The 12875-nt window shown below is 37.0% G+C and overlaps 1 protein-coding gene across 1 annotated transcript in view; it reads left to right on the top strand.

Annotated features, from left to right (window-relative positions):
* Window positions 1–12875, top strand: part of pde4ba (phosphodiesterase 4B, cAMP-specific a) — a 192145-nt gene that overhangs the window by 52764 nt on the left and 126506 nt on the right. Inside the window, exon 3 of the mRNA XM_065264857.2 lies at window positions 1210–1451. Within this exon, the coding sequence (XP_065120929.1) occupies window positions 1210–1451 (242 nt within the window). The remainder of the gene's footprint in view (window positions 1–1209; window positions 1452–12875) is intronic.

The following is a 12875-nucleotide window of genomic DNA, read 5'->3' as shown; positions in this document are numbered from 1 at the left end:
AATATCTTCACGGAACATGATCTTTACTTAATATCCTCATAATATTTAGCATAAAAATCTAGATAATATTCGCCCACGTATTGTTTGCTATTGCTACAAATATGCCTGTGCATATAATCGCTGGTTTTGTGGTCCATGGTCACAAATCTTGAATATAATATGGATACGTTTTTTGATTTATATGGTAATTTAGTTTATTATTATATTTTTTTATTATTATATTATATATTATTACAGTATTATTGTAACTAATCAGTAATATAATCAGTTAGACTAAAGATTTTTTCTGATATTTCTGTTTTTGGTTGCCCTGACTTTGTTGATGGAAAGGGATTGGCTCCCTCTAGTGGTGTGTAAGTCTAATGCAAAGCTATCTCAATCCACTCAATAGTGGTCTATAAAACTGTAAAAAAGTTGTATTTTATCATTCATTTGCTATTCGTCTCATTGGCCGTTTTTTTGCTTTGGCATGACCATAATAACCAATCAAAGTCCATGCTGATGCAAACTATCCCTTAAAGGCGGGGTGCATGATCACTGAAAGCCAATGTTGATATTTGAAATCACCTAAACAAACACACCTCTACCACAATAGAATCTGGACCTTGTTTTTATAGACCCGCCCCAAACATACGCAACCCAGGCAACGATGTTGGTTAGTAGACATTGGTATCTTTAATTTATTTTAAATTGAATTATGTCTTGTCATTTGATGTGAGATTTACTGTGTCTTATAAGGCAACTCTGTATGTACAGTCAGTTCTGAACACATGCGTTTTTTAAATGCCACATGGAAAATCAAAGTAGGCGAAAAAATCATGGTAATTCTGATTGGCTAATGGCACTGCAAGAATGGATATAGAGTGGCAAAGTCTTCAGTAGAGAATATCCTTAGATGTTACATCAAAAGCAGCAGATGGAAAATCCATTTCAGCTTTAATACCTTTCCCAAAAATTATTGTGAATCGTTTGCTAGACATCCATCATAATATAATAAAATATATATTGTATCATGAAATATTTGTGTGTATGTTTTGCTTGTAACTTGTAAAGCCTTGTATTTTGTCACATTTACTTTTTAATGGCTGTGGTAACAACAGCTAACTAACCAAAGCTTGATTTGCTTATGTAACTTGCCAATTTATTTATTCAAATATTCTGTAGACTCTTACAAACAACATTTTTTCTTCTTTTTCTTTCTATCTCTAGCTCCAGGACAGCAAGGAGCCTCCAGACTGCAGACTTAGTGAATCTTTCACGTCTTCAGGTTGCACATTAGGGTTGGACCTACGCCGGAGGTGTCGTCGTTTGTCTGGTAACCTGCAGTTGCCTCCTTTGTCATGGAGGCAGATGGAGAGATCACGCAGTCCAGATGAAGAGTTCATGGCGAGACCGACCACCCTGCCCTTCATCACCCCTCGCATTGACATCACACCTGTGGACTCTGATTGGTGAGTTCAGTCCATTTATTTCCTTTGAGTTCATACATTTAACTGATGCTCCGAGGCAGGAAAATAAATTAAGCAGGGCTTGGTGCAAAAATGTTGCCAAAAGTTTAAAAAAGCAAAACATGCCTTTTATAATACTCGGATGGAACATTTATTCCTGAAATGAATAAATGAAAGCATTAATAAGTGAAAATATACACTCTTCAAGTAGCATTCCACTTTCATAAAAATAAAATCCTGATCATTTACTCACCCCTATGTCATCCAAGTTGTTTATGTCTTTATTTCTTTAGTCGAAAATAAATTATATATTTTTTTACAGGAAACATTTTGCGGATTTTTCTCAATTTAATAGACTTTATTGAACCCCAACAGTTTACAATTTAAATGCAGTTTAAAATTGCAGTTTCAACACAACTTCAACGGGCTCTAAATGGTCCCAAATGAGGCATAAGAGTCTTATAGTCGCAAAACAATAGTCATTTCCGTCAAGAAAAATTTAAAAATATTCACTTTTAAAACTTTTCGTATTGCATAAGCACGTCTTATCATGATTAAATTATCATGATTTTTTATAAGAGTGGAATATTCCTTTTAATTTTTATGTTTTTTATTTTTTTATTTTACTTTTATTGTACCGGGAAGTCTCATTGAGATCAAAATTCTCCTTTACACAGAGAGACCTGGCCAAGGGAGCAGCCATACATAAACATAAACAAAATATTAAAATGCTACATAAAAGGTAGCAGCCATCATAAACACAACATAGTAAAAACATACATACAGCGGGGAAAATAAGTATTTGACACATCAACATTTTTATCAGTAAGGGGATTTCTAAGTGGGCTATTGACACAAATTTCCATCAGATGTAGCCATCAAGCCAAATATTGAATTCATACAAAGAAATCAGAACATTTAAGTAAACAAGTTGAGTCATAATAAATAAACTGAAATGACATTTTTTATGATGGTCTTAAATGTATGTATTGATATACACGTTTCTAGTTAAGATCTTTTTGAAAATGATTCCTTTAACATGATATCAATGTTAACACCTTTGTAAACACCTTTGTAAGGTAAAATTTCTCCTGACAATCAGCTAAAGATAAAATACTGTTCTTTATTAATAAAGTAAAAATCATTTCTGACACTGATGAATAGGGTTTACACTAGATCTCAAGTGGTAAAAGTACAGTAATTTTTTTTCTCTTTTCTATTAAACCAAGCAAATGTATTTATTTGCATTAAAGGGATAGTTCACTTTAAAATGAAAATTCTGTCATCATTTACTAATCTCCATGTTGTTCTAAATGAATTTCTTTTTTCTGATGAACACAAAAGAAGATATTTTGAGAAATCATGGTAAACACACAGCAGTAAGTGACTATAGACTTCCATAGTAGGAATAAAAAATATGTTGGAATTTAATGGGTACCGTCAACTGTGTGCTTACCATCATTTATCAAAATATTTTCTTAGTCATTTATCACAAAACTTCCAGTCAATTTTTTTCCTACTATGGAAGCCTATGGTCACTTACTGCTGTGTGTTTACCATCATTTCTCAAAATATCTTCTTTTGTGTTCATGTGAAAAAAGAAATTCATACAGGTTTAGAACAACATGAGGATGAGTAAATGATGACAGAATTTTCATTTATCCCTTTAAATTATTTCGCCTGTATGTTATAGCCAATGACTTGTAAACCTAAGTTGATTAAACTTTACACTTAAAATTTAAGTGTAAAAAGATATTTTTACAGTGTGGTTAACTGCTAAACCTACTGTAAGACTGCAAATTTACTTCAGTGTGAAAATCCATTTTAAGTCATGTAAGATATAAAGTGTCTACAAAGTAGCAAATGGCTTTTATGTTATTGCATGTCTAAGCATCTGTGCATTACATGCACAACATTATGGAAAACACAATTGCTGCACTGAGAAATTAAATAATTGGTTTCTAGTTTGGATGATTTACAATCCAGATGCTCAATTTTCGTTGTTGCCTAAAGGAGAGTGAAATCTGTTTGTGTGAGGTTGTCTACACTGCAACATCTGGTTTTAATCTATCATTCATTTTGTCTGTCAGTAAGTTTTTAAGTGACATGAACATATGATGTCTTGTGCCCTATGGTGCCTTACCAAATGCCAAAAGAGACTAACGCACACGTGTGTAGGTAAACAGTAATAAGTTGTTTTTGGTGCACCCGCTCTCTTCTTCACTTTTTATCTCAATGGCACATGGTTTTATAGTTTGTGTATACAGTTTCGTTGTATGTGAGAATGTTTACCTTTGCATATCACTGACTGAGTAGTTGTTGTTCTTTCGCCAGTGGAGGGCAGCATTGAGAGTCAAATACAGCAGTCTTCTGTGTGTCTAAGCATTAATAAACCATATATACATTTATGAGCATCTGCAACTGGTAACAAAACAGTCCCACACATACTGTAATATATTCATGATTGCCATTCAGTTACATGACTCTTTAGATGTATTGTAATATATTATATATGGTGATATAACATGTTCTTTATGTTTGTAGTTCACTCTCGAATACATATTTGGTCATTATTTACTTATTCTTTAGAATACAATGCCAGTGCATAGTATCCAAAAAAGCAAACAAGCTCCAAAAACATCATAAAAGCACCTTTTTATAAATGTCTATACAGTGTGCTCCTAACTCTTTTAAAAACATGACAGATCATTGTGTGTGAGGAACAGACTGAAATGTAGGTTATTACACATTGTATGCTATATGCGTTGTACTGTATATGCTTTCCATTTTGGAGCTTGATAATCCCATGGTCACTATGAAAGAGACATCCAATAAGATGTTAAAGTGCACCTATTTCATTGCTAAAAAAACGTTATTTTGTGTATTTGGTATAATACAATGTGTTATCGAGTGGATTATGGTTAAAAACACATTATTTTCCACATACCGTACATTTTTGTAGCTCCAGATTTCACTCTCTTCCTGAAACACACAGATTTGAAAAGCTATGGCTGTTTCTCAATATGCGTTCTTCAGCGATCTTACGTCCTTGTGTCCTCGCTCTACGTCATCATTAACAGTCGAAGTTCAATTCTAATTCTCAAGAACGCAAGTACAGAGGACGCGTTGAAATCTGGGGAGGTCACGTGACCAGCAGGAAGATCGCACACATCTCGATTCTCACAAGTGCGTTCTGTGTTCTCGCGACCTTCTGAGTTCGTTCTTCCAAGGTCGCCTTGCAAGACCAGTCTCCATGAGAACGCAAGTCCGTTCTTAGAATTGAGAAACAGCCTTTGTGTCCCTGATTGGCCAGCTAATCTGTATGCTGTGATTGGCCTGAATACCTCCTTGTGACGCTCCTTACCATGTTTGAAAGATTTCTGCACAATTCAATGCCAAAAGGAGTTTACTTACAGGCTGTGAATCAAAGCGAGAGGAATTATGATACTATCGGTCTTTACTACATCCCCAATCCCAGGAAGTAAACTGTTGCCTACAATCCGTGTGTTTGTTGCAGTCCAAGAAAATAGATTTACCTCGGAGATGATAACTCGCGTCATCATTTACTTTGGGGTATGTACCTGTTGCATAACATTAACATGTACTAATACACACTTACACACCAAAGGAAATGTAAAAATGTGAATCAGACAATAGGTGCTCTTTAAATGCTTTACTTTCTGTTCAGTGGAAAAAAGACACCTGTAGTTCAATTGGTAGAGCAGGGCAAAGGTCATTCAATATATCCAAGAAACATATTGATGATAAATGTACACTTTAAATGCATGCATAGATGTACAAGATCATCAGAATCAATAAGCAGTATGCATTGTCAAAATTCACTGATTTGGTTTAGCCACACACATATACTACTTTCTTTTGTACTTGTATATGTGTTTACTTGTGAACGCTTGCTCATTATGCACATGCATGCACACAGAAGCACTCCTGTACTGTATACAGCGACATTCATTATCTGCCCCGCGAGCTCCTGCAGTTCTGCTCTTGTTAAAGCTGTCTGTTTGATGTGTGTGTCAGGAGATTCAGGAGACAGGGTTTGGGGAAAGTGCTATTTTTGTTGCACAATTATTTTCCCGCTGACGTGACTCCGTTGCAGATTGATTTAGGCGCTCCCAGGTGGATGGTGGGATGGCTTTATAGGCCAGGCATAAGAAATGATGCTGGAGGACAGACACTACAGGTCACTGAGCTATCTGCCAAGCAAATTCATCTGTGACTTTACCCACTTTCGCTTGACGAAGAGTCATCTGTTTATGGAGATATTTATTGTTGCTCTGGTGTTTTGCGTGCACATGTTTATAAAAAAGAGAGAGAGATAGACCGAGAAAAATAGAGACATGATTTGTTAATGAAATCACTATGTCACACAGACTTTGGAAGTCATTCAGAAATGCTATTACACAAATCTCCAGGGCAAAAGATCTTCTCTATGCTTTTGTATCTAGGTCTGTTAAGCCTTAATCTGTAGGATAATAGGGTGGATGATGTAAAAACAGGTCTGGCTGTGTGACGTTAAACCATCTTAAAGGGGACGTAATTCAGAAATCGGGAGAGAGCACCAATCGGGATTACAGAAATAATGACATGTTTCTTTCATGCATACCCAAAGACTTCATTCATCTGCTTCATGTGGTGTTGAACAGTAGTTGCAGTGCTCATGTTGAAAATGTGAAATAAAACAGAAGCTATTAAATGTCTTATCACCAAAATATGAAATGACATTTAATAGTTATGACGGAATTTTTGCGATCCTGTCTATCAAAATGACGGATACTGAAATAAATCTTAGGTAGGCTCTAATGTGTGTGTGTACAAGAAGTGTATGTGTGATGTTTCCCAGTCAGTGGTATTTTCTCATTACTCTGTGCCCTTTTCGGAGGAAGATTACAATCGTCTGTCTCAAAGGCTTTGGTTTTTTTATTGATGGTGTCCTTGAGTGCTCTTAGTCGGAGAGTTTGAGACATGGCCTTTCATATGACCCTTCACCTGGAAATGACATCAAACAAGAGGTATTATGGAGGCTAGATGCACACATATCATACCTGTGTCAACCCTCCCATTTTTGCCGGGATTCTCCCGTATTTTACCATTGTTTCCTGCCGTCATTCTGTTTAAACCATTTCGCTTATTTCTCCCATTTTTTTTTGTCTATCTATAAAAAATTCCTTTGGCCGTATTTGATGCCTGCTACATTCACCTCCGGTAATGCAGTATATCTGTAACATATCACTTCCTGTAACATATCAGCTTCCTGTGGATGGGAGGACGAGCCGCGCGCAAAGCTACAAGCACCACACGCATTTAGCGCGCATGTCCGCCCGCCAGCGTACACAAACTCACACATTTGGATGTGCTGGTAAATGCGTATGGCTAGGTGTGCATTTTTTTATCTTTTTGTGTAGGGAAACTGCTGGTGAATGCAATGTCTGCGACCTATGTGTATAACATGTCACTGGGAGATGCAAAAGAGCCATACAAATAATAATATAAGATGAAAAAAATGACTTTCTTACTAAGTATTTTTGTCTTGTTTCAGTACAAATATCAAAAAATTCTTAGAGTCGCCATGAAACGGAAGTAGCGATTGCCTTATTTTCCCCGTGGTGACGTATATCCGAATGAAGCGGCTTTTGAGATGAAATAAGGCAGGGCTGGATTTGAATTTATCTATTGAGATCTGATTGGATCGTTTGAAGTTGGGTCGTGTTGCTAATTGCTAATCGCTGCGATCTTCTCCCGGACCCCGCCCACCTGCCATACTTATGACCGGAAGTGAAGAGAGATTGTTTTGAAGAGAGGAGGAGATTTACATTTTTGATTAAAGATTATGAGCACACATAATTAAAAAAAAAATAATGAAGCTCACAGATAAGTCATTTGTTAATAATACCACAATATTAAAAAAAATATATATATAGTTTTTCATTTCAATTTCATTGCGACTTTAAATTAAGATGTATTTTCTTGATGAGCAAAATTACCTAAGAAAATAAGTCTAGTTTTATGACAAAAAATACCAAATGTAAGTGAGTTTGTGCTTAAAAATCTGCCATTGGGGTATGAAAAATGTACATCATTTTTTCTTGAATTAAGTGTGTAAAAAAAGTTTACTTATTTCAAGAATTTTTTTAACCCATTGGCTTTTTTATGTTGAAGGGCCAATATTGCCGATATGGCTAGGAACTACAGTATAATCTCATTCCAGCATATTAATCAAGGACTTTGCTGCTGTTACATGGCTGCAGGAGGCTCAATGGTACAGTATTACGCAGCAGCCGAAAATAGTCTCCTTGGTATCATTCAATGACAGGGAACACTTTTCGGGCACTACGTAATATCATTGAGCCTCCTGCAGCCATGTTACGGCAGCAAAGTCCTTGATTATTATGCCAGAATGAGAGTATAGTTCCTAGCCATATCTGCCTAGAAAATCACAACTTTTAATTTTTTGTCGGTCTTAGTACACGATTTAACTACAGAAGAGTCAAGTTTTAAATAGGAAAAATATCGGAACTCTTTGGTCATTTTTGAGCACGATGCTAATGGTCTAATCGGATTCAATGGATTATGCTAAGCTATGCTAAAAGTGGTTGCACTAGACCTGGAAATCAACTGAATGGATTCCAAAATGGTAAGAATCAAATGTTTAACTGGGGAGCTGGAAATGTGCATATTTTCAAAATAGTGTTGTGTCCCTTTAAGCACAAATTCACTTAAATTTGATATTTTTTGTCTACATTTTTTTGATCATTTTAATCATCAAGAAAATACATCTTGATTAAGAATTGTTAATTTTGACGAAAGAGGGTTATATAAAATATCTTTAGTTTGACATGCTTCTGCAAACAGGACATTTTTAAAGGCTTGGACATCACAGTAACTATTAACTCTCAAAATGCGCTTTTAAAGTGTATGAGCCTCAGGACAAAATAAGGATTAGTCCATTTTCTTAAAAAAAATCCAGATAATTTACTCACCACCATGTCATCCAAATTGTTGATGTCTTTCTTTGTTCAGTCGAGAAAAAATTATGTTTTTTGAGGAAAACATTCCAGGATTTTTATCATTTTAATGGACTTTAATAGAACCCAACACTTAATACTTAACTCAACACTTAACATTTTTTTTTTAACGGAGTTTCAAAGGACTCTAAACGATCCCAAACGAGGCATAAGGGTCTTATCTAGCGAAACGATTGTCATTTTTGACAAGAAAAATAAAAAATATGCACTTTTAAACCACAACTTCTCGTCTAACTCCGGTCCTGAAAGCGCCAGCGCGACCTTACGTTAATGTGTAGTGACGTAGAAAGGTCACGTGTTACATATATGAAACGCACATTAGAGGACCATTTTAAACAATATACTGACTCAAAGATGTTAATTGGTATCATTCCACATACAACAAAGTCTGAACGGTCCTCTTTCTTCACAAAAGGGAAACACTGGGGCGTAGTTTCGTGTTCGTCCTCTTTGACCTCTTGATGTGATGACGTATTGCGTGAGGTCGCGCTTTGAGGACCGAGATAGACGAGAAGTTGTGGTTTAAAAGTGCACATTTTTTTATTTTTCTTGTCAAAAATGACAAACGTTTTGCTAGATAAGACCCTTATGCCCCGTTTGGGATCGTTTAGAGTCCTTTGAAACTCTGTAGAAAAACCGTTTAGTGTTGAGTTAAGTATTAAGTGTTGGGTTCCATTAAAGTCCATTAAAGGTGACATAGAATGATTGAACGGGGTATTTATCCTTGTTCTATGATGTGACATGTAGACAAAAAATGTTTGGCGCTTCCTAAAAACCTCTCTCAGATAGCTCTATTAGGGTGGGGGATTTTAAACAAGTGGTTTTGCACCTATTTGGCTCCTCCTACTGGCTTAACTTGCAATCTCATTACTGATTGGCTGACTTTGCTGCCACTCAAAAAATTTAGCCAATTATTTTAAAGTGGAGGGGCAGTTAGATGCCTGTGATGTCATAAGCATCAGTTTTTTCATCAGACTGAGATGTTTAGCATGTCTAGCACTTTTTGTATATTCGTGAATGCGTGTAGACTACCATTATTCAACAAAGACAAGGTAAAAATGGCTTTTCAATCTCTGTCCCCTTTAAAATAATAAAAATCCTGGAATGTTTTCTCAAAAAACATAATTTCTTCTCGACTGAACAAAGAAAGACATCAACATTTTGTTGATGCTGTTGTTTTAGGCTTTTTGTTTACAATGGGATTGAATTGTGACTGCCTCTTTAAACTAGGGCACAAAAGGGCACAAAATCATCAGAAAATGACTAACATATTTTAAGTGATTGAAGGCATATATAAACAGGATTGGTGTAAAAAAAAATCCATTATTTGATGAATGTTTTGACCCGCACTAAATCTTGCCAAATTTAGCCAAACTTAAGCATAATTAAATCCTTATGGTTGTAGTTTGACACGGTGTATGTGTGTTTGTCCAAACTATTACACTACTTTGGCTTTCTAGGCTCGATTTGGGCTTCAGAGACCAAGTAATGGAGATTGTTTGGAGACTGAGAGGGCCTACAGTAATCTTTCTTCCGAGTCAAACTGACCTGCATTTTCCCACATTGTCAACTATAATGTTTCCTGCAGTGGAGCTGAGTGCTCATTCTAATCATTTCAAACAATTTACTAAAGCGTCTTCCACATAACATCCATAAACAGCAGTAAAAAAGGAAATGGTTTAAAACCCCAGGAGATACTGACAGGGTATAGAGCAGAACAGTTATGTTGGGAACTAGATGATTTGTTTCTGAAAAAAATGTGTGTTGATTGGCCATGGTATTTTGGTTAGTTGTCCAGTATCCGCACTGTACTATATGGTTTTAGCTCACATAACACACATTTTTGCTTATCTCATGTTAATCTTGAGTACTTATAGAGTACTATTAAATCCTTCATATATCCAAAAGGTCTTTATTTTTATCAGACTTATAAATGTCTATACCGATTCTTTCTGATTAAACCCGACCCCTTCTAGGCACACCACGTACGGAGTCTCTGGATCAGTTATGATTCACTATATGTTTGTGTGGTTTACATGATATGCAATTACGCACCGCTTGCCAACCCAACTCAGACATTTGATGCAGTTTTACTGCCTGCAACTCATGACCCGTTTGGGACTCCCCATTTCAATGAAATCCTTTAAACAAACACACACGGATAACTCTGCTGCTACCTTGGATTTATAAGCCTGTATTTATAAGCCTAAATTTCCCTCACAAATAAAAACACACTTCTCTGGTGACTTTGATTTTGTGTCAGCTCTTGGTTGGTGTGTGCGTGTGCTATTCCAGTTAAAGTGCCCATATATGGAACTCCATTGTACTTCCTGCACTGAGATTGCCCATAAAAGAAATAAAGTAAGATGATTACGTATGAATCTACTTATGTATAAAAAAAGACTTGGCTGGCTTTCAGCAGAGAAATATTTCGTCATAGGTCCACATGCTTTTTTGACTCTTAATTGCCTATGTTTAGCATGAGGAATCCAAAGCTTACTGTACGTTCACACCGCCGTCAAAAAATGCTCAGATCAGAGTTTCACATTAACTTGCGCATTGCATGTTTGTCATTGCATGGGAGGGTTTGTGGGCTTTACTTTGCGGGGGAGAGCTCCTAATGCGGGTGGATTTCTTCTTGCATGCACGTGGACTCAAAGTCTCTTTTTTTGCTCGGACCTGAATGCGCGCAGCATAGACTCATTCTAGGACCTAAACTTGTAATACGCGTGAAAAACAGCGAGTTTTTTGTTCCCACTCCCTGGCACGCAAGAAATTTTAGACTTAAAGATGCGGATCTTTTCCACGTTTCTCCTAATCTTTGCTTGTGTCACCAATGTAAGCTGTGATTTAAACTAATGAACCCTTCCGCAGCCGAGTAACAGCTGAGTAAGGCCGGGTTACAGCTCTTCTCGGTCCCGACCAGACAAACTGATGGCATTTTGACAATGATATGATTGACGTGAGGTGCAGATGAAAAATCTGATCACAGAAAGTGCGGCTCATGATTGCGTAGCAACGAGAGACGCGCAACCTCTCACGCACTTTTGAAAGAACTAAACAGCGCGTTGACACGCGTTTAACATGCGCTTTTAGACGCGTGTCACGTAAGCGGCCGTTTACATCATTAATCAACCCAGTCTCACCCCATGTCGTCAATATTTGACGACACTTGACCATTCGTCATATGTTGACGTGAAGGGTATACCTTTCGCGTCATTTTTTGACGAACTGGGGACTTCAATACTATTACGTCCGTTGCATTCTCTTTCCTATTTTCTTACCATTTCCGCGTCGGTTTAGGGTAAGATTTACATAATGACATCCCTACCCAAACCTAACTCTAACCCCAACGCCAGGTGACAACTGTTTCATTTCGCGTACCTAACTCTAACCCCAACGCCAGGTGACAACTGTTTAATTTCGCATAGACTGTTTAATTTTGCGTAATCTAACCCTAAACCGACGCGGAAATGGTAAGAAAATAGGAAAGAGAATGCAACGGACGTAATAGTATTGAAGTCCCCAGTTCGTCAAAAAATGACGCGAAAGGTATACCCTTCACGTCAACATATGACGAATGGTCAAGTGTCGTCAAATATTGACGACATGGGGTGAGACTGTGTTACAATAATCAACCGAACATACAACGAAGTAAATAAAGTAAATAAAATCTTTCTGCGGGCCGAATTATGTTATATGTTTGACAAAAGACTTGCACTGAACGCGGAGACTTCCGCCACTCAATATGTTTGTGTGGAAACACGAAAATTGACCTATGTCCCGCACACAAAAGATTGCATTGCGGTCATGACAGTGTTGCCCTTACTTCTTTTTTGTCCACCAATCAAGTGACTTGTCACAAGTAAAGTATTGTGGTAGTAGTTTAATAAATGAGTAAATTACTGCCCCGATACATGATCGTGTATCGGCGATCTCACAGGCTGACAGGACAATCTCAAAATATTGCCCAACACTACTCTGGTTGCCCTGCCAACGATGCTATAGAAAAAGAGTAGTGGACACTACTCTCGAATGCATTCTCTGGAGGTTTCTGCCGTCTGATTGGTTGCTGTTGAATGTTTTCGCCTTCCGATTGGTTGCCACCAAACCACGTCATCGCTTATTACAGTACCATACAGTTGAGCTGATTTCCACTTTCCTCGACGCTCACAACCTCCAAGGCATGCTGCGCCGCTGCTCACCGGGGCTCTCATTAAAAATAAATGAATTTCAGCCACTTTGACGCTATCACCGGTGGTGGTGTGAACACACACCTAAACAGTGTTAATAAGTCAGAATGCATGTAATAACTTTAATATTCTAAATCATTTTCAGTGAGTTGCTACTTTGTGTAAGTTATTACTTGGGTTAATAACTAACC

Source organism: Paramisgurnus dabryanus, chromosome 7 (assembly GCF_030506205.2).
Source record: "Paramisgurnus dabryanus chromosome 7, PD_genome_1.1, whole genome shotgun sequence".
NCBI lineage: Eukaryota > Metazoa > Chordata > Actinopteri > Cypriniformes > Cobitidae > Paramisgurnus > Paramisgurnus dabryanus.
The sequence above is the reverse complement of the archived record's forward strand: the minus strand, read 5'-3'. Positions and strand labels throughout refer to the sequence as shown.